Here is a 22481-nt window from a genome sequence, read left to right as displayed (position 1 = left end):
ACCATAAAAATCATAATCTTGTAAAGATTATGTATAAACTTGTATTTATGCTCTTCACTCTAACTTCATTTTATTATACAGTTGCCTTTCTGTTGGATGATACAATAGAAGGTGTGGCCAGAAGCTTTTTTTTATATTGACATATATGGTTTTCTATTTTGTATGTAATAACATGGACAGCAGAAATTTAAACACAAATGTGACTGATGTTTGCTACATTTTATTGGTTAGTACCCAGTTCACATGGCAAAGTTCTAAGGTGCTTAACAAGTTGGAATTTGGTCACCTGGGCATCTGAGAAGAGTTTTAACTTAGAATGTGTCCTCTTGTCATTAGTCGCCAGCAGAAATTATTTACTTAAAATACTTAGGGCAGATCTATTTGATATATTTTCTGTGGTGATCTGAAATAATAGTGCAGTAAGAAAAAACAAAATTTTCTACTGCCTGTAGATATTAATCTGTGCCTTTTTCTTTATAGTTATATTGGATGAATACAGCATCAGATTTCATGTCACATACATTGTAAAATTTTCTTTATCTCAGAGTGTCCATAATTCTGAACAGTTCTGTATAGAGTATTTTAAATTCTTATAAGCCTACCATGGAGTGCAGAATAATAACAGCTCTAAAATGCAAAGGTCTAACTCAGGGTTGGGAGTTGAGGAGAGTTCAAGGTATAGAGATTTATGTGAGCTCTCTGTAGTATTTTTTCTTTTAATACTTAAAAAATACAGACTTGATTTCTGATATTTCATGTACTTGCATTTTCATTACGGTTATCCAAAGGTTGGTTTTAATTAAATGGAATGGCTAGTCATTTTCAAATATAATAACACTTAAATTATGGGATATTTCGCAAAGGTCTATGTATAAGAAATCCTGCCTAATATCTCATGACATGATTGCATTTTTCCAAATAATTGAGATGAGAAAAATAGCTTCAAATTCAACCTAAATTTATCCTTAAAACAAAAATACAAAAACAACCTAACACTCTTCCCTATCTCCCTTCCTTGACTACAAAAGTTGTATCATATTTTTTGGGGAAGACTAAATATTGTCAACCCCAGGACCTGCAGCTTTGCAGGTCAGCCTGCTCCCAGCCTTAGAGCACCCATAGCTGTGTAGCTGCAGCTTTTCAGGTCACATGGCAACATGCAGGAGGAGATGATTCCTCTTCTATCCAAGTTGACAGTCCTACCGAGTTACGACCATCTGGAAGAATATATCCGAACTTCAATGATACCTATGAGGTTTACTGTTTGTTTCCTGGGAATAATGACTCAGTTCAGTCAGTGTTTACAATGCCTTTGATTTCTTTGCATTTTGTAACAGAGGAAATGATCTTTCCCACAGTGTCTAGGTCAGCACCTGCTCTTGTTGATACCCTGTTTTGTTTTGCTGCTAATTCACTTTTGGAAGGAGCTTGCTGTGTATCGATTTGCAAAGGGTCACTTTTGCATTAGTCAGTATGATATATTTGTTTCTCACTTTTTTTTTTAGATGTGCTATGATTCCTGCAGTGAAGCATATATATGCTTCACATTGTAGAAAAGTGTTGTGGAAAAATCTGAGGAATATCAAGTATATGTCATTAATTTTTTCTCTAATATATTATTTAATTTCCAAATAAGATAAATAAATTTAGATTAAAACTACTTGAAGACTGGGAGGGAGAAGTTGAGTTGTTAATTAAGTACTCCAGAGAAGCAATTTTTCAACATTAACTGAAATCTTTGTAGTGGGGTATAAGCAACACCTCAGTGGGCTTGACCCAGAGAGGGAGCAGGGAGGGGATCTGTGCAGGTCCTGATTGCTGAAGTCTATCTAGTACTGAAAAGCTACCAAGGAACAAATTAAAAGAAATGGCCCTCAAAATGCAGTGCAGGAAACAGAAAGGCCAGTCACTAATGGAGAACAGCAGTGGACCTCGCAGACTGGTTGTCTAAACTGCAGTTTCTTACTGGTTGCGTTAAGGGTATCTGTAAATTCTAACTAGATTTAGAATAAAAGAGGAGATTATATTCCTTATGCAGTGTTCCTACGCCTCTTCCTTTAACTCGTGCCCCTGCAAAGTATGAAACCCCATTATGAAACCTTCCAGTGTGTCTGCAGCTGCTTGTCACCCATAACCAAGCGGCCAAAGACTCCAAATGCTAGTTGCTTCTATTCTTTGCACTTCATAGTACCGTCTTCTGTGTGCTTTTTTTCTTTCTTTTCCAATAGAGTTTGTGCTATTTGCGTTTCATTAATTTCTTACTTGGAATTTAAACAGACTGTAAAAATTTAATCTAATCAGCATAATACTTTATATTCCTTCTCTATATTTGTTAGGTTTTTTGGCAGCCAGCAGGCTCTCAATAATGTATCCATGCAAAATAAATTTCAGACAACAGTTCTTAAAGTCAGTAAGGCTAAAATTAAAATATCTGAAGGTTAAATCATTTAGGGATTTCTAGAAGTAGTAAAACATCCAAGGGAAGATACAATCAGTGAATTTGTGAAGTGAGAAGTTTTCATTGTTTGTCTTGACAAAAAAGGCTTTTTTGGAAATGACTGGGATGTCTGCATGACTATTTTTCACATTGGGAAGGTGTCAAGAGCTACAGTAACCAATTCTAGCTTTTTCTTTATTTGGTTTCTTGGGTCACATATACATATCAATTGCATATTTAATAATTTCATAGCTCATTTTGGAGAGAGAGAAGTGTTTCAGAGCTGAAATTTTATTATTTTTCCTCATGTATTTTATTTTATAAGACTTAACTGTTTTAGGAAGTTAAATTGATGGTAAAAAAAAAAGCATATTTGTGCCAAGCCCCCTGAAGAAATTTGTTTATTTATCCTGACCTCCTGTTGTGAAAGGTATTTTTTATAACTTGCTGAAAACAAACATAAACTTAAGAATGCTGATAAAAATCAAATTGCTGCTATATGGTAGCCAAATGTCTGTTGTGTACTATTGGTGTTGAGACACTGTGATGTTAATGTTTCCCCAGCAAATTATGGTTTTGATCAAATAAGGAAATGACAGTAACATATCCCATATAACTTGTTTGATATTCAGTTTGTATTCTTCCCTTTGTGATATTCATTGTGGAAACACATTAGATGGTCCAAATTCAGTTTTGTAAAATGAGGCATGGAGCTTACATTGTTACACATGTCAAAATTGCCAAAATTCATTGCTTTATTTTAACTTCACTATTAGCGTTTTGATTGCAACATGCTTATGTCCTGAAGATTAGGATTTACTTTAAATTTTGGTGAAACTTTAGATTTCCTACAAGTGCTGTAAGAAAGTCATAAAAAATGTAATTTAAAGTGCTGCATTTTATTCACAAGCATGATATTTTGTTATTTTGAGTTAGGATAGCATAGAGAATTTATTCCTTTGTCTGTAGGCATGGATAGAGGCATGTAGATGTCTGTCCATCTTGCAAAATAGCTTTGGACTGTCTATAATATTAAGATGGCCAGTCGTGTAATTAACCTAGGTGAATTATTTCTATAATTCTGTCTGAAAAAGTTTGAGTGAGACTGTTGAAGATGTGGCACTTTCTGATGCTGTTTATGAAGATGTGTTACGCAGATGGCTGAAGACAGGCTGGCCTATGCATCAGTTTAGTTTTCTGACAGATAGTTGATAGAAGGATGCAGCTCTGCCAATTTGGAGAGGTATTTTCAGAAGTCCATGATATCAAGGGTGATTGTGTAAGGTATCTGGGTAATTCTTTTTTGCACTGGACTCTGCAGACTTTACAGACAAAAGATGTGTTCTGAGATGCAGGCCCGGCTGAAGCAGATGGTCATTCTGTTCCTTGAATGGTTGTTCCGATGGCTAATGCAAGGATGAGAACAGAGTGTCCAAATGACGAAGGAGACTAGCAAGACAAGCATCTGGGTTGGTGGTGTAGCAGTGAATTGGTCCCAGTGGGACTAATATTCTTCAAGTAACTTGGAAAGAGAAAGCTTTACTAAAAAGGCTCAGGGGCAGCCCAAGGATGTTGCTCTAGTGACTGGAGTAAATCTGGTAATGGAGATCCAGCGCTGTGTGGGAGAGGGCACTGATGGTTGTCCCTTACAGAAATTCTGCTGCTGGATTGAGGAGAGAATTGGAAAATTTTTCTTAATTACAGATTCACTCTGTTTCTGTATTCTGACATTTTGTCCCTGCTACAGCAGAGCGTAGGAGTTAAAACAGCCTGAGGAAAAAGTAGAAGACAAAAAGGGAAGCTACTTTTGACTCCCCACACGCTGCTTGTAAGAAAAAGAGACAGTTTTACAAGAAAATGATGAACATGTTCTCTGTCATTATTTACCCTAGATAAAGTATTCCTGATGTAGGAAATATTTCCTGCTTCAACCACTTAGCAACGCTGCTGGAAAGCAGAGGTGGATAAAAGATTTCATTTGTGATGAGCCTCTGGCACCTGGTAATGTGAGCTGTGGAGGAAAGGCTGAGGAAACTGTGAGATATCTGTACTGGAGACTCCATCCCACTCTGCCTGATGGGAATGGAACCCAATTTAAGTCTGAAATTAGATTTTCCTAATGCTAGTCACAGAAATTGTTTTAAGCATATGTTTGAATTTTTATAACAGTTGTGCGTGGGTTCCTATTTTTTTTCTGGCAAGAAACGCTCCTTCTAAAGAAAACAATATTCTTAGTATTGAGCTGAAAATGAGTATTAGCTTAATATCAGTTTTATTCTCTGTCCTGGGACGTACCTCCCTGTTGGGGAGTAAAAAGAAAAACAAGTTTGAAAATGAGATTTGTTTTTGAACTGTGTTGTCATAACAGCTATGATCTAGGTTCTCAGATTATCAGTGGAGGGCTTCAGTGCTGTAACTGCAGGTGCTCCTGTGTGGTTGGGGTGACTATTAAAAGTTGTGTGCTGTGCTGTGACTACTGTTCTTCTGAAGTTTCCAGCTTTATTTATTTACGAGGTTTAAAAATTCTGGAAATAGTATATGCTGTTCACTGTGAATGGTTTTATGGGGGAAAAAAAATATAAAAAAAGCTGTTCCATGATCCTCGTAGAATTTGGGCATAGGCAGATACAGATGAATTGCTTTACTTTCTAGTTTGAAACTTTTGTTATCACAGAACAGGTATAAGATGCCAAAAATGTTATGGAAGTATTATATTTTATTTGCTGAACAGTAACTCCCAGATTCTTTAAGTTTCAGACTTGATGTTCAAATACTTGTAATTTGATATATGCTTCTACAGTGCATCATTTTGTATCATCTCAGACTGCTGTGATATGGCGTGTAGCGTGTGATTTGTCATAATGCAGCATAACTGATCAGATAATAGAATGTGAAACTGCCCACAGTTAGGCCTGAAATAAGTTGGTTTTTATATACAAATCTTTACTTATTCCACCTCCACATTTACAGTGAATAATACACATTAGTTTATTTTTAACTTTTCAATTGTCATTAATTCTGTATGTGGAGATTATGTTACTTTGCCTTCAAAATAAACACTATTTTTGATTTTGCACTGCTCTTTCCTATTGTGTTACCCAGGACACTGACAACTGGAAACTTTGCTTTTGTCTATGTGTAAGCTTTTTTGAGGTGTAAGGAAATGCATTCTTGTCGAAGATGAATTAACTGATGATATGTCTAAATAGTAATATTTGTAATAAATTATCTCCTTATAAACACAATCTTAGCAGATGATGCATATAACATTTTTTGGAATGTGAGAGGCTCAAAATTCAACAGTGTATTTTCCTGATGTGTGTCCATTTCTGTTTTACCTCAGCTCAGAGGCAATTAGTGTGAATGATTACTAAAATAGAAAGGAAGGTATAGAAAACAGAAATGTTGCTGTTCTCGGTGAATGTAATAGCATGGCTCATTTTGAAGCAATTATTTGGAAGTATCTTCTAAGTGCACAATTGAGAGATCGAGTATTAGTTTTCTTCTTGTTTTGATTCCTGCACAGGATCCTCTAAAATATGCTGAGGCTGCAGTCCTTTCCAGACTCATTAATATATGTGTGATGTAAGCTTTTTTGGTTTTGTTTGTTTGAGTTCTGGGTAATATGACTCTGATGGGGATGGGTGAAGGGAGAGAAAATAGTATGCTTTGAGTGCTGGAAGTTTCAAAAGATCTCTGTGCTTGTTTGGCTTTAGCTAGCAAGGAAGTGCGTGTAGTATGGCAGTGAATAGGGAAGGTTTATAAGTGGCAAGGAGAGAACAGCTTTTTAGATGGAGAATTTATTGCAGTAATCTGTGGAGAAGAATCACTCAACTGAAACCTGGTGGGGTTTATAGAACTTAAAAACTCGTTCTTTATGGTATGTTTTTGCAATCCTTAAGTCCGAGAAGTATTTGGAACTAATATAAGTCTTTCTGTAGTTAATAACAGACAAGACCCTGATGTAGGGTTTTCAACTGGATAAGCTTTCTGACTTGCTTAGGACATTGTAATCTGATAGTTAAGTGCACAAGTGGAATAAAATTAATTAGTTTGTGGACAGGAGGTGGAAGGTCTTGTGGCAACTCCTTTGTGAGTGCACAGCTTTGTTCTTTGCTGTTTTAGGACTGCTTTTTTTCCACTCAGTATTTTTTTTTCAATGCAACATTGCAAAATAAAACTCTGTGGCTTTATTAAGTATAAGCATATTCAATTACAAACAGAAGAAAGAACGCTGTGTATCACCTTTGTCCTGTCAGTAGGAGATAAAAATTTTCAGAAGTTTACTTGGACTTCAATCTTTGAGGAAGCTAGTCTGAACGAAGAAGAAGGGAAGAGAATTTTTAAATACAAGTCTAACTTAACCATAAGCTGCACGTATGGCATAGGATTGTTCTTTTTCTTTCTTTTTTTCTTATGGTGTGTTTTTGTTGTTGTCGTCATTGTTCTTTAAATAAGATTTACTTGTTCCAGTGAAATGAATGCAGCTTTTTCTTTGTTTTGCACTTAAAAAATGTTGGTTAGGATTAGTCCGATATGCTTCAAATGTGATGAGTCTGCACATTAGGCGTATGCTTGTGACAGTTTTGCAAGCTTTGCTGGTTGGAACCAAATTGTAAATAAAAAGCTGGTTCTGTTGGTATTGTGTGAGTACTGTGACTAATTCTAGAGAGCTTTCAGCATTGTCCATAGTTAACTGTGTAGCCTAAGAGGTTTTAGCAGACCCTTTGCAAATGGATTGAATGCATTGTGGAATACAGGCCTTACTCTACTCAATTAAGAACTCCAGAACAATATAATGTACTTCTGGTTTAATAAGTCATTTAATTCGTGTGATTAATTTATCCTGACACCTATATCTTCATCCTCTGAATGAGCAGTATCCATGCTTTTCTAGCATACGGTGTGGTATTGACATCTTGCATAGCAAAAAGAGACTCTAGTGAGCTAGTTAAAATACTGCTGATTGAAAGGCTATTCTCAAGCATAAAAGCAAAATCCCATTTGCTTTTTGAATACAGTTTTATTTTCAGCATGTTCATTTTCAGCAGGCATATTAGAAGACTGACCTTTCTGACACTAGGTACTTATACAGGTTCTCTGAATGTTTTTTTCATAAGCCTTTTCATTCAGTCCTGGAGAGATTGATGCTTGCATGCTTACTCGTATTTGTTTCATTGCAATTTTTGGTTGGTCTGTATTTTAGTAGAAAAGTTATTTGTTATACATAAAAATGAACATTACCTCATAAGCACCTCCAACTTTAATGCATGAATTTATAATTGTGTGTTATAATAGGTTCTGGTCTTTTCTTTGAGTACTGTAGACTCTTCTACTCTTGTCCTCTTTTTTTTTTTTTTTAATATTTTAATTCCTGTGTATCACAATTTTTGTTTCGTTTAGTTTTGGAAGAATTACTAAAAATCTATAGTGTCCTAAACATTCCAATATAAATAATCTTTAAAAATATGTTAATACATACTACTTATGTTTCTAGTTTAGTCTAAGTTAATGTTATCTAGAGTTGTATTATACACTCTAATGTGGTTCTGTTTTAGGTAGTTACACTTTCTAAGCTTGCGAAAGCTACTGAATTAAAGAGGTGACAAGTCAGTTATCAGTTATATTGCTGCCTTCTTGTGGTCTAATTGTCTCAGGTTTGCTGGTTACATTTGTCTCACCTGATAATTCTGGAACTGAGCAACTCTTCTTTGAAGATCCATGAATCTGTGTCACAAAATATTTGAGAATTAAGAAATGAATGTTTTTCCATAAAATGTCTCTATTTGAAGAGGAATAAAAAGCAGAAGATTGTTCTGATGTATAATAGTTATTAACTAGTTATTGTGGGAGTTAAAATGGTTTGCGGGAGGTATTGAAGGATCAAGTATGCTTAGTGTAATAATTCAGTTTTCGTTTCAAAATGTGTGATGAATTCCATATTTCTAGATGACTTCAGTGGAAATCACTTAAGTGTAAATAAATCTAATTGTACATGGATTCAGATTTCTTGCTGTGAATAGTGCTTTGTGTTCTGTATTTTCTTCGTTTACAGTGGATTTTAAAATAATTTTTATTTTAGGTCAAACATACGGCCAGATTATGCAGACACAAGCTTTCATGAGTTCAAAATGCATACTTTCAGTCGTGTGACATCTTGCAAAGTCTGTCAAATGCTTCTTAGGTAAGATTTTTAAGGATTATTCTTTCCCTGGGGGTAATGTTTGAATCAAAGGAGTACATGGATGTATACTTAGCTGGTCACATATCCAAGACAGACAAGCCATAATAGACTGTCACACACAGTATTGATGAGACTTTATAATTAATTTACAAAATGTTAACAGGAGTTAAGTAAGTTAAGAGTAAGTAATGTTAAGGAGTTAAGAGGCTACCCCATTTTTCAGAAGACTGCTTTGTTTCCGTTTTCCTGTGAGCACTATTTTATAGAGGAATTGTATGCAAGAGCAAGTGATGACCATTTTGTAAAGCTTTGATGAACAGGAGTGGGCCACAAATCCCACTGCTGTTGACCACTAGTTCAAAGGACTGATGGAGTATTTTTTCAAAAAGGCAAGTGATGTTGATGGTGCTCATAAATGTTTGATATGGAGAGATTGCTTTGTGAAACAGAAAATAGTTGTCTCACAAAGGCACTGCTGAAGTAAAAGTATGTAGACAAATTGAAAGTGGATGTTAAAAAGCTAAGAAATGCTAATGCTTTAATGAGCAAGGATTTGTAAAAGTAACTCAAATTGAGAAATTCCTTGTTCTCTTTCCTGTGAGATACATGTATGCCTGCACATGAACAGCTATGACTTTTCTTCAGTAAGCTACCTCTGTTTTTGTAAATAAGGAGCATCTAATAATACAGACATATGTATTGAGCCTAAATTTCGTAGTGTAAGCTGAAGTTAAAAAACTCTGTAAACCTTGGCTGGTTCCAGGTGCTCATGTAACATTTTGCCGATGTTTAGCAAAATGTAGCTGCAGCATTTTAGGAAGAGTATTTAACACACGCGTAGTGTTTTTGTTAAGCACAGACATGGAATACAGTAGCCTTAGGTGTTAGGTGGTAACCTTCTTGCCATATGCTTTCCTTTAGCAACCCTTTTTTTCTGAACAGTTGTATCGACTTGGAGCTTCTGAGATTTTTTTTTAGATGTTTTGCTCAGTGCAGTAAGGTCTAAGTGATTGTGAAGAATGCTGCAGACATCATGGAGTTGGAGATGGCATCTGTGATTTTTGAATTTGAAGGAGATTAGTCGAGACATTGTGTCTCTGTTACTGTACTAACTGCTGTTGCTGAGAAACTGCTGTCTTGCATTCAGGAAACAGCCTGCATGACACTGCATTGTTCTGCATAGGCATGCCAATCTTTAGGTACCCTCAAGTGTTACTTTATGATATATAGATATGTCCCTGTGTATTTTTAGTATTGAGAGTCTACTGGGCATAGGATAATAAAACACTGAAACAATTTATGAAAAGGCATTGTCGTTTTAACATTCAGAATGCTAAACAGAATGACTTGTAAATACTGGAAATAAGATCTGAATCATTGTGCCTGATCTTTCTTATGTGGAGATAAAATCTCAAAAACATCTACTGTGAAGGATAATTTTATATCCTACGCTCTTATCATACAGTCTTGCATGCTGTGTAGCAATAAGAGAAAAAATAGCAAACCCCTAAAATGGAACCAAGTACATTATATTTATTTGCCTCTAAGTTTGTGTATTATGACACTTAAATAAATCAGCCTGAATTCTGAATTTAATTAAAAAAATAAAAAACAACCCAACAACATTTAATCACTACCAGTCTAGTAACTGCTCTAGTAAGTAGTAGTTGCTGTATGTTTCATTCAGATTAAACTTGTCCAGTTGTGTGTTCCATATATGAGGCCCGATTTGTCTTTGCAGATGAAGATGTCATGTTAGACTAGGATGTGTAATCACTCCAAACCTTTCAGGATAGTTGTGGAGACAGCAAGTCTAAAGTGAAGAGTAAGCAGACAAATCAGTAGATGGAATGCATGCAATTGCTCAGAAGTACATGTGAAAAGCTGTTAGCTGTTTGGTGGATCACACCTGCGAGTAAAGCAATGCACAAATCTGAAAATGCATCAGTTTCCTCGGACTCAAATTTGGATTCCAATTCATTAAAGGGAACTGAAAAATGTGTAAAGCCACTCTTTCATTAGCAGCTCTGGTTTTTAACCAAAGTGAACTGAGATTTTTTTTTTCTTGAATGAACAAATTTAAAGAGTATTTGCAATATAACCTGTGAAACTCTTAATACTTAAATATGTATTCGCTCTTACAGCTCTTTCAAAATGGATTTGTTCTTCATTTTTTTCTGCGCAAATTCCAATTGAAATGAAACTGAGGATAGCTGCAGAGTAACGTAATACAGATAACAGTACAATTGCAAGTGCACTGTGCCCAAGTTGCTTAGGCTAAATACAAATGAAGATTGTTATTTTACTAGTAGTCCAAAAAAAAAAACAAAAAACCTGGTTTTGATTTTTTTAAATGGCTAGTAGTAACAAAAAGCTGATGAGCTACTTGTCAGTTGTCAATATTTCTTGAGTCTTTAAGGGCTATCATTATGCAGAACAGCAAATGACTTCTACCTTCTGCAGTGTCTCTTATTTCTTTGTGCACGGAATTTATCACTTCTAATGTATCACTACCTAATTTTATTTTACAGGGGAACATTTTATCAGGGCTATTTATGCTCTAAGTGTGGAGCTGGAGCACACAAAGAATGTTTAGGAAGATTAGACAATTGTGGCAGAGCTAATTCAGGTGGTAAGTCATTTTTATTCTTAGAATACCAATTTTAATTAGGACATAAAACTTGCTAGATATAATTAAGGTTTAATTTACCCCTAATTTGTGTTTATTGTAACATACATACTTGTGAAACTACCATTTATAAGCACAATTAGAATTGCATTTAGAATTCATGGCAATTTTTATACTTACTAAATTGAAATGCTAAAAAGGAAGAGTGAACTGTTATAGGTCAAACTCTATTTCTTTGTCAATGTCCTATACAGCAAGGAATTGCTCTGGTTTTAATCGTAGACTGCTCACAAGTAACACCTACTGTATGACTTACCATCTATCATCTTCATGCTTGTCCCTTTATGTCTACATCAATTGTCATATTTTCCTCTCTGCTCCTTAAACTATGTTGCCTCAACTTCCACTTTCATCTCTTTGGTTTCCATGGTTTCTGTCCACTCAATATTCACAAAAAGATGATTGATGTATTGCTGCTGCCCACATCTAAGGACCAATTTTTTGTCTTCTTTTAATCATTTGCTGTACTCCATGGGTTACTTTCCTAGCTATCAACATTTTGTGCTCATCCCATTCTCCTTCCGCTCCTTCGGACCTCAAGGGCTCTTGTGACTTAAGCTACCATTCAGTCTCCTTCAAACAACTCTTATGTGCTCTCTCCACATTTGACCTCTCTTCACTCTGCTCAGAGTTGTTTGTAATTTTCTCTGAGATCTCCCACTGCTAATGCCAAATGTTAGTGCTCAGTATTTGCCTGCTTTCCCTTCGCTTCACAGTACCTGTTCACTTAGCAGCAGTGAGCCTGTGCACTTCAGCCTGCTAGCCTTGTAAGATAAGATAAGAGTACTGTTTTTGACTCTTCCCTCTCTCCAGGTTCTCTTAATTTTTCTGGAGATTATTTGGTGGTGCTGGAGTTGGCAAAATGAAAATTAAAGCTCTCCCCCTCTATCTATACATTTGTATTTCTGGTACTTGATAATATCTGAAACAGAAAAGTCACTGGAACACATGATGATTTTTGGAAAGAGTAACTGTATTTTTTGGAGAAGCTTTCTGATGAATCGTCCTACTTCTTTTATAAAATTGGTGCATTCTTTTCTGGGATTACTTCATAACAGTTTGTGTGAAGTTTCTTGTCTCAGATATCTCACACAAGCTATGCAACCTCTTCATTTGCACTATTTTCTTCTTTTACCATTGCTATTGCTATCTTTACAAAATGCAGTTCCCACTGCTTGAATTACAACATGACCTTATCTACTCCCCTTCATCTGGCTTCTGCTTCAAGATTTTGGTTTTAGCTTTTTGTTCTTTTCAAAGTTGGGTGAGCTTGCTTTTTCTTTGCCCCTGTTTGCATTACTTCCCAGTTTCTGCTTGGCTTTTGATTCAGTATACTAATCTGCCTAATTTGATTCCTCCTATAACAAGTTAATTAGGATAGAAGAACCTAACTTTTATTGCAGCCAATGAAGTTCACTTTATTAATTGCTTTCCTGTACTGGTTATCTCCTGTGCTCTTGCCCCAGTCTGGGCCTTTTAAGATCATTTATCTTAGGTCCAGAAACTATACTAACAACCACAGTATTTTTCATTCAAATTTTTATTTTACTGGAGTACAGAATTTTCATAGAACCACCTTAGGTTATTGCAGAGGAAAATAAATATAAGTAAGTATTTTAAGGCAATTACACTTAAATTTATAGAGAGGAAAAGCAAAGACACTTTTCTTCACTAGAAAGCTATCTTCTCCATTATAAATCAGCCCTACGTACTTTTAATTTTTCTTTCTTTCCTTTCTGTTTTAATCACTTATGTAGTTATTATTTTAATTGAATAGCTGATATACCAGTAGGAGGGAGCTTATCTTTCTATTTCTCTGTAAAGATCTGTGGATGCATATGGTGCACTGTATATCAGAACAACTGAAATCCCACAGGACCTGATTTCTGGCAGTTTTCTTACATGTGTACCTAAGTATTGCTCTATGCTTGCTTTGAGTAAACAGAACAAGCAATGTCATTCCCCCTCCCCTCCATCCCAGAAATGAAAGACAAACAAGCAACAGTCAAAAAACTGACCGTAAACAAATGAACTAAAAAAAAACTCCCCAAGAATCCCCTGGCCCCAAAGAAAAACATATACACAAATCAAAACAAAAAAAATTACCCACCTTTTCATTAATGCATACATTTTCATTTTTCAACTTTAAGGCAGCAGAATTTTCCTATGAGTTTTGTTTATAAAAAATTCATTTTTCATCTTTTTTTTTAAGTTAATACTGCATGAATTTTTACTAACGTTGGAAGCAACTGGTTTTGTAAGATTCTGTTCTTCGTTACGTTCTCAGTTTACTTCAAGGGTTACTATATTGTTTCCTCTCTGCAGATTTCTATCTCTTTTCAGTTTGTTTTATGTTTATGTAAAGGCTTCTAGATTTCTGTAGCTCTAGTACAAGACAGAAGAGCTGTGTATCTTCTGCCTGTTTGCAGAATGTAATGCTTCTTTACAGCCTCATTTGAAAATAGTTCAGAACCACAAAAGCTATTAGGAAAGTGATTTTAAATTGTAGTTCTTGTAATGCTTTCTCTTCCTCTGTGAACAAATAAGAATGTAAAGGACAAATTGTTTTACCTGTTTTCCTGAAAATGCGTCCTCTCTTGATCCATTGGGCAACTTTGGCCAGTGAGTAAAAAATATCTCATTGTGTTTAACGGTCTTCAACAGTGAGTTCTGTAAAACTGTTCTTTGAGCCTCTGATAGATTATGCATCTTATCTGATTATGTTTGATCTTGTTACCTTCTAATTGTAGCTTTTTGATTTTTGTGATAAGTGTAAACGGAAGTTTTTAGTGACTGCTTCTGGATAGGTTGATGTCTCATGAACTCTTTGTTAGTATCCTCTCTGAACTGAATAGTCTTAATTTCTTATAATCTCTTGGGAAGTGGAACTTTTTCTATGGCTCAGACAGTTTTCATTTCCATTCTTTAGACCTTTTACTACTACAGATTTATTTGAAAAGAGGCAGTCAGAATTAAAAACACTTCCAAAATCAGAGTATACTGTGGGGCTCCAAAAATATTTACAGAGAATTTTCCTCAGTATTTTTCCTTTTCTTAGTGTGGTTTAATATTTTGTTTTTCTTTTTATTCTTCTGGGCAGATGCTTTTGCTAATACTTTCTGAAATGACTCTTACAGCATTTGAGTGGATTAAAACTTTTTGTAGTCCATTCCAAGTCAGTTTTTGAAAATGCAAAAGATAGACATGCCAAGATAGATGAAACCTTCAGAATGGTGAATTTAGTAAGTATCAGATTTAGATGATACACTTTTGAGAGAAACATTAACCTAATCTGAAGATGAGTTGCTGTGTTGTGATGTTATACCATCTACAACATATGCCAGTTCTTCAGATGTTGTGCTTCAAAGAGGGCCTGATCATTAGTCTATAGATATTGCAATAATAAAAGGTAGACTTAATCAGTTGAATTGATAGAACAAAATGTCTACATTTAGTCCTAGTTTTTCTTGTTATTGTTCCTGCCCATGCTGCTCTGATTCAGTGTGCTGACTGAAGTTCTGTGCTCACTTCTGCCATGATTGACTTAGTTTCCTTTCCCCTGAAATGCTGCACTGTATGTGGTCAAATATTTTCATATATTTTACTTACGTTTATCGCTTCATTTTTCTGTGACTTCAAATCCTTAATTCCCTTCATTCCTGACAAACTCCTGTAGACTGCACAACCATACTTAAACACAAGGCTTTATGAAGTCTTTATCCTTAAACATGAAGATTATGAAATAGATATATTTCTTTTACAAAACCGCTTGAATAAACATATATGCTGTTTTTCTCCAGTGACTGACATGGAGATCTCCTGTTACCTTTCTAACTCTTTTGACTTCTCAGTGTCACTTCTATGTCTTGTTTCAAGGCAGAGTACAATTCTATTTTATCTGATGTTTTGCTACTTGTTGGAAGGTTTTATATATTGGAGTGGCTAAGAGTGCAACCTTTGGCAAAGTGAGCATCAGTAAGATACACCTTTATGAAACACACAGAGAGCCTGTCTGCCTTTTCATTATTCTGTTGCACCAGTTATTCTGTAGTCCTTGTGATTTCTGCAGAGGTTCTCAAGATTGGTAAAACCAATATCATTTCTTGCCCTACAATGTACTGCAAAACTGTAGGCTATTTCTAATTAAAAACTGCAGAATTAACAAACCATTTTCACTACCAGACATGAATTTTACTAAATTCATTCAGTTATATGGAATTAAGTATTCTCGTGCCAGTGTTTGCTGGTTCCATATGAATATTTCAGTTATATGGAAATCTAGCAATGGTTGTAGGGTCTGAAGTTGTTTGAATATTTCAGGTCCAGGGTAAACCATGAAGTTCTATTCTTTATATTCCTCTTCCCAGGGAATGCTAGAAGTGTCCCTTATTGGGGCAAAAATTGATTAGAAATATATTAACCAAGTGTTTTTATAGTAACTTATAGCTACTTTATGCATGTTTCATTTACTCTTCAAGTTATTCCATTTGATAAAAACATCACATTTCCACCTCTAATCATAGAATCCTATGATACTAGATAGAAAATTTTTTCAAGTATATGATGAACATTAAAGAAAGTGTTACTGTTCAAATGGGTTAAGCTCAGGATGGCTTTCATACAACAATGTGCATACCCAATAATACAGTCCATGCTGTTTATGTAATAATTGCTTGCTACAGCACATTAGAGATAATTTATAAAAAAGCATGCATTTTTGGCATCTAGAAGGAAAACCACAGCTTTCTCTGTTTACCTTTTTGCTGGTTTGATCAGTAGTTGAAAAATTGCTGGCTTTTCTCCAAACCTACCGTGTCAACAGCACTGACAAGTAAATGTTCAAGTCCCAGAATGTTCATTGGAATTATGCCACTTCTTGTTTAAATGCAACGAAGGTTGGACTGTGTTATTTAACTAACCATCCTTGCTCAATCTGAACAAAAGTCACGTAAGGGGCTTGGTGTTTTGTGCAGAGACCTATACTATCAGTACTGGTGTCACTATTTGTTTTCCTTCAGATTATCTAGTGTCTGTTAAAGTGACTGGAAAGGAGAAGGTAGTGCCACAATTCCTTTAAGATACCCTTCTTGATAGCTCCTCTTTTTAAATATTTGTATTTTCTTTTAAAACGAGAACTTGAGCAGTTTACTATATAACCACTTATTTACTGCACGCTGAATAAGCATGCTGAATGCAGCTGCTCTGTTTCATCCCTAAGGAGTAGCCCGTAGTGTGTTTTTTTTGTTTATTTTCTGTTTTGATCTATTCTCCCTTTCTCATTGAGTCCAGTGGACACTCCTGTTTCTTTTGTGATAAAATACAATTACCAAACTTTGACCCAAACTGTGGCCTCACTGAATAAACAAAACCAAAAACTGTGCTGAACTGTGATGGTAAAAATCACTTGCTACGAACTCACTGACTGTGTAGGTGACAGGCAAAAACTGGAATTAAAGTTGTCATGTGTAAAAATATCTACTGATGGATATCTTCAGACAGTGTTTATTTTTTTCCTTCCAAAATACCAAATAAATAGAAGTTAGCTTTTTGCCCTTGTAGTAGTATAACATTAGGAAAAAAGATTTTGAATTCTTATGATGAAGCCACCTTCATAATTCAGTAGCAAAAGATCTGAACTACAGAAATACATAAACTTTAATGAATAACAAGATAATTAGCCTTATTTTTTTTTGAATAAGCATTTAAGTCAAAACAAATGTCAAATATTTTTTGTTTATTGCATTGTAATAGTGAAATAAGAAAAATTATACCAGTCTGACAGTGTAGATTAAATTTTGGACTTTTTATGAGTTAATGCACAGAGAGCTTAAATAGTATTCCTCATTGGAGTTTCTACTGCTTTTGGTGAGTTTGAATTTGCTCGTTAGTCTTTAATAATAAATGTCCTCCTGGCCTTGCTTGATGGAGAGGTTTACTTCTATAGCCTATGAATTAGTCAAAACAAAAGAAAAAATCCACACACTTCTATCAGAATTTATTTTATGCAAAATATCAAGAATAATTATTACCTTCCTCTGTAGTAATTTCTAGAATCCAAATATTGCGAGGTAATCAGCAAGTTCCTTAATTATTTATTATGAAAAGTGTTGGGATGCTGAAATAACCAAATGGAACTCACTCATATAGTTCCTTGGGATGGTGGAAAAAAAACTTGTTGGAGGTTAGAAAAACATTTCCCCTTCAGTTTTTGAATAAGAAATCAGTAGAACTAAAGATAGACCTTTTTAAACAAACAAACAAACAAACCCACACTCTTCAAGTCTGGTATTGAAGTTTTGTCTCTCCCCCTCTAAAAGTACTTTCCCAAATTACTTCCATTCTTTAGAAGTCATTTATAGTGCTGAGATGAAACACTGAAAAATTGAGGAAAATGTTGGAAAATGTACTAAATTCTGAAACACCGGAACTATATTGAGTTTCAACAAACATTTATGGAACTAATTCCCTCTGGTTCCTTTGGAAACTTCAGTAGTCTTACTTGTAACTCTTGCTTTGGGGTTGCCTTCCTTATCTTTCTTCTGTTTACTCCCAGTGCAAACACAAATTAACACTTTCGAAAAGGGTATAAATGATAAAAAAAAAAGTTTTCTCAGAGTGATGAGAAGGTTCATCTTTGGCACAATGTATGAAAAGAAGTAGCGTCTGAAATATTATGTGAGAAGAAAGGCCTGTTGGTGGTAAATGGGCTGGGCCTCGCGTGCCAGGCCCCACGTCCGCAGCCGGTGTGCTGGGTCTCGACACGTCTGCTAGTCTTTGCATAAAGTGCTAGAAAGCCAAAGGGTTTTTTTTCCCACACTTCACTGGTTCACATTCTTGTTCTTTTTTAGTAGAACAAAATCTACTTGCAGTTAAAACTTTTAACTTGATTTATTGTGAATATGACTCGCTGTGTGCGAGATATTAGAGAAGTTTTCAGTGTAACAAATGAATTGCTGAGCATGGACAGTATGCGCTCTGCCTTAGCAGCATGTGCAGTACTACAGAATGCATAGGTAAATGGGGCTGGCTCTCCTTTGGAAAGGCACTCAAAATATCCGCTAACAAACTAGAAAATGAAAGAAAGAAGGTATAAAGAAAAACAGACAACTTTTTGTGTTTTTACAACAACACCTGTTGGACTATTTTTTTAATCTGTTTTAAATAGTACAAGAAAATTCATAGCAAAAAGGTGTCATAAAAACCCACTGGCTCCAGATTCCATTATATACTAACGCAATGCTAAACTGATGTACAAGTATAGGAAAATTTGCAGCCAAAGATATATCTTATCTCAGTACACCTTAGCATACTCTGAACAGACAACTGAGAGGAGGTGCCAACACGATTTGCAACAATAGCTGTTGCATTCCCACCGATGCCTACGAGGCATGTTTGGGATGTTGCGGAAGCGTGCTGGCTCAGGCTGCCCTGCTGCCGCTGGCACTGGGTGCAGTGCTGCCTGGGGAGGAGAGCCAATGAGCGAGGCGGTGCGGCCCTGGGCTGCCTGGGCGTGCTGCAGGGATCAGGTAGCTCTGGGTGCAGTGGAGCTTGGTGTCATGCAGCACAGTGCACCGCGGGCTGAGCGTGCTTTATAAGCAGCCTAAAATTGCAGTCACCAATAATGCCAATTTTTACTTATGTTTCAGAGCATGGGAACTTGAAACATGAGGTAAGGATCCGTTTTCATGTGATATTTGCTTTGTTAATGACATTATTTACTTTGTGCATGTGTTGTTGGAGCAGTTATGTTTTTCTTCTGCATTTAATAGCATATTTCTTTAGAATGGTGGAAAACAGCTACTAAATACAATTGTACTGTGTTCAAAGCGTGTGCCAAGTTTCAGTTGATGTGAGTTGAAGTTGGGAACACTGGAAGGAGTGGAGACGTATTTATTTATTTTTTTAAGTTACAGGAAAAAAGCAACAACGTTACTTTAGAACTGTTCTCTTGTTCCTCAGTGTTGATGGACCAAATTCTGCTGTACAGAATAAACTACTTTTTCATCTTTTTTAAATGGCAGCCAATTCTACCACATGAGATGTGCTGGGGTACCAGTATCTCAGTATTGGAGTCATCTATGTTTCTCTGCAGCCTTTTAGGCAAGAAAAAACAGCAGGGCAATTTTGCTTTTTTATTTAAACAGTGATTTGGTAGTTAGGGAATTTATATAATCTTGAGAGAACAGTAAAATGGAGGCAGTGGTCTATGTGGTGTACCTGCACTGAATTACAAAATGCTGGCAGTTACACTGGGTGGTGTTCCCACCAGTTCCCGGTGCCTTTGGGCTGAAGCACAGGAGGGAGTAAACAGTTACTTTTTGTCCTCCAGTTCTGACAGGAAAAAGGCAGAACTGTTAGGGTAGAGTAGTTTCTAGTAGTTACCTTACATCAGAATTTAGTGATAACTTAACCACTTAAGCAACACACTGGTGGTGAAGAATGTATAAGCATGTATATTCTGTCTCTTGATAAGCACATGTTTTGGTGCTGTTGCTAACACCAGTAACAAAATCGAAAGGAGCTATCTGCTGAGGTGAGTGCTGTGCAGGGGATCACGGCTGCCATGCACACACCCAGCTGCACTGTGCTGTGCTGGAGTGCTGTGGTGCTGCACCCACCCCAGAAGGCAGCGAGGGCTGGGGAGGGCCCAGCACCAGGCCTGGTCTTCAGCTGCGGCCTGGCCTGCAGCAGGCACCAACTGGGCCCTGTGCTGAGAATGTGGATGGTGATAAGGAGGATCGTTGGACTAGATGATCGTGTAGGTCCTTTCCAACCTAATGTATATATGAATCTATGACCGGGCAGTCTGGTTGTAGCTCTGCATGACAAGAGGGTGCCAGGTCTGCACTACCACAGCCTGTGCTCACAGCCCTGCAGTCTGCCTGCGTGCCCTGAAATGGTTCCCGCCTGCCTTGCCGTTACCTCAGCCCGCAGCTCACCAGTTGTACCTCCATCTGCCCACTGCCTGGACTTTAATTTCTGCCTAGAAACATCTGCTAAGGAAGGGCATTTTAAAATATGAAAAATTATAGCATGGCCTTTTAACGAAACTCTCCTGGCGCTGCAGTTGACAGACAGCACTGGGAAGCCATGAACAGATTGCTGACTGCACCTTGTGGGCAGCCCTGCCAAACTACCTCAAGCTAAATAAGGTGAACATACGTGTCCAGATGAAGAAAATACGGTTCCTAATTGTAGCTAATCTCTCCTGACCCTAAGCTTTTCACCCCCAGCGTGATTTTGAAATTTTTTTTGTTTGTTTTTGGTAAGAAATATCTTCCTTTCTAGAGCTATTAATTTGGTACTGGCTATTGATTTGAGCCAAAGTAGCAGGATTTCTTTCAGTCTTAATTAATTGCCAGTTTCAAATTTCCTTCAGCACCATAAGAATTAAGTATAAGTCAGAATACATGATTTTGGGAAAGATTGAAAGGTTTACATCATACTGGTTATGTAGTGATACTTGTTCAGCAATATATTTGAGGGTAATTCAGCATGTTCTCATACAACCAAAGAATTTTCCTTAAAATCATTTTTCTGCTGTACTTTGGTGTACCTAACTCAGGTACACCAGATAAAAAATACAGAATTACTGTATTTTTTTTTTTTTTTGCCATTCAGTTAAATATCCGTATCTTCCTTTGGGCTTGCTTTTTTCTGCTCTATTGCTTATTTCCCCGTCATGCAAGTATTTAGATACCACTGTGTTACTCCTTAAAAGTAATAATAATAATAATAAAAAAATAGCTGGTATTATAAATAAATAAATAAATGAGACTTCTGTTGATACCTTAGAAATTATTTTCACTTTTAGCAGCAATTAAAAAAACCACCACCAACAACAAAACAAACAAAAAAACCAACAGCTTTTCTTTGTTTAGAGTTGTAAGGTACTGACCAAAGATGTCCGATCTTCGGCAAGAGTCTGAAAGCTGTTTGTTAAATCAAGCTTTTCCTTTTGCTTGCTTGCTGTGGGACTTAGTGATTTTGTTGTGCCCCGGGTTACTTGCTTTCTGGCTTGCCTCAGTGTGTGTCCTGTATCAGCTTATATCAACTACAACTAAATTGGAGCAACCTAATTGTTCCTTTTGTTATGCAACATGCTTTTCTCTGATTGGTCTGATTAAAAAATAAGTTAAAGAATGCAGGAACCTTTGTGCAAGCTACCAGTTAAAGCACGTCTGCAAAAACAAATTACTGGCTTACAGATGTGCCTTATTTCGCACACAAATTTTCAAAGGCCCATACCTCGTGTCAGTGTTTCTGTTTTTACAAGGTTCTATTTCTTCTAAGTTTAAAAGAAAGAGTGAGAGGAGTTACTAAAAATTGAAGTAGTTGCTTAGAAAATGAGAAAATTAAGATTTATCTAGGAAATTCTAACTACCTTAAGTATGGAGGAGGAATGGTAGAAGTTTTTACCTAATTAAAATGAGAGAAGCAGCCTTACTACTTCTGTCTCTACGGGCTTCATATTTTTCCCACTATCAAATTCATATCAAATTCATTTTCTTAAATACTTACTATGCAAAAAATATAAGATTGTACTGAGAATCTTTTGAGCCTAGTGTCAGAAAAAAATGGGATATATAAGTAAACTTTCTAAATTACTAGGAATAGTCTTCCAAGTACGATATTTCTACCAGATAAAGATTATTGTGGTTATGATGGTAGGGAAAATAAGTTAAGATAACCATCTTTGCCTAGTAGATTGTGGGAATGAAAGGAGTGTAATGTGCCTTCATGAAAACAAGTTTATTCATATCCTTGATTTGTATTTTTGTTGTTCAGAAACGGACGAATGGAATTAGAAGAAACTCCAGACACGTGGACCCAGGTTAGTGTCATGACTTTTTGATAGTTATACTTGAAATAAGGAGAGCAAGAAAACTGTAACTGAAGTTGCTTTATGATTGCTATTGTAGTGTATGCAGTGCTGAAAAATTATTGCTAAAGTTATGAAGATATACAGGAATTGCACTGTTAGTGATTTCAAAGATATGGTCTCTTTTTTTTTTTTCTTTTTCTTTAAACATTACTTCAGTTCTGGCTGAACAATGAATTGCCTCTGGGCTTTTGGTGGACTTGACACACCCTACTCACTAGAGTGCAGTTTTAAACTGTACTTTGCAGTTTTAAAAGCAACAAAGTGGTGAAAAGCATACAGTTGCTCA

The 22481-nt window shown here is 36.0% G+C and overlaps 1 protein-coding gene across 1 annotated transcript in view; it reads left to right on the top strand.

Moving 5' to 3' along the window:
* Nucleotides 1-22481, top strand: part of VAV3 (vav guanine nucleotide exchange factor 3) — a 152157-nt gene that overhangs the window by 82631 nt on the left and 47045 nt on the right. Inside the window, exons 16-19 of the mRNA XM_065742663.1 lie at nucleotides 8520-8621; nucleotides 11153-11253; nucleotides 18957-18979; nucleotides 22099-22144. Coding sequence (XP_065598735.1) covers nucleotides 8520-8621; nucleotides 11153-11253; nucleotides 18957-18979; nucleotides 22099-22144 — 272 coding nt within the window. The remainder of the gene's footprint in view (nucleotides 1-8519; nucleotides 8622-11152; nucleotides 11254-18956; nucleotides 18980-22098; nucleotides 22145-22481) is intronic.

The sequence above is a fragment of the Cyrtonyx montezumae genome, unplaced genomic scaffold (assembly GCF_038088225.1).
Source record: "Cyrtonyx montezumae isolate F1298 unplaced genomic scaffold, pur_monq_1.0 scaffold_1, whole genome shotgun sequence".
Lineage (NCBI taxonomy): Eukaryota > Metazoa > Chordata > Aves > Galliformes > Odontophoridae > Cyrtonyx > Cyrtonyx montezumae.
Note: the sequence above shows the minus strand (reverse complement) of the source record. Positions and strands in the feature narration are given on the sequence as shown.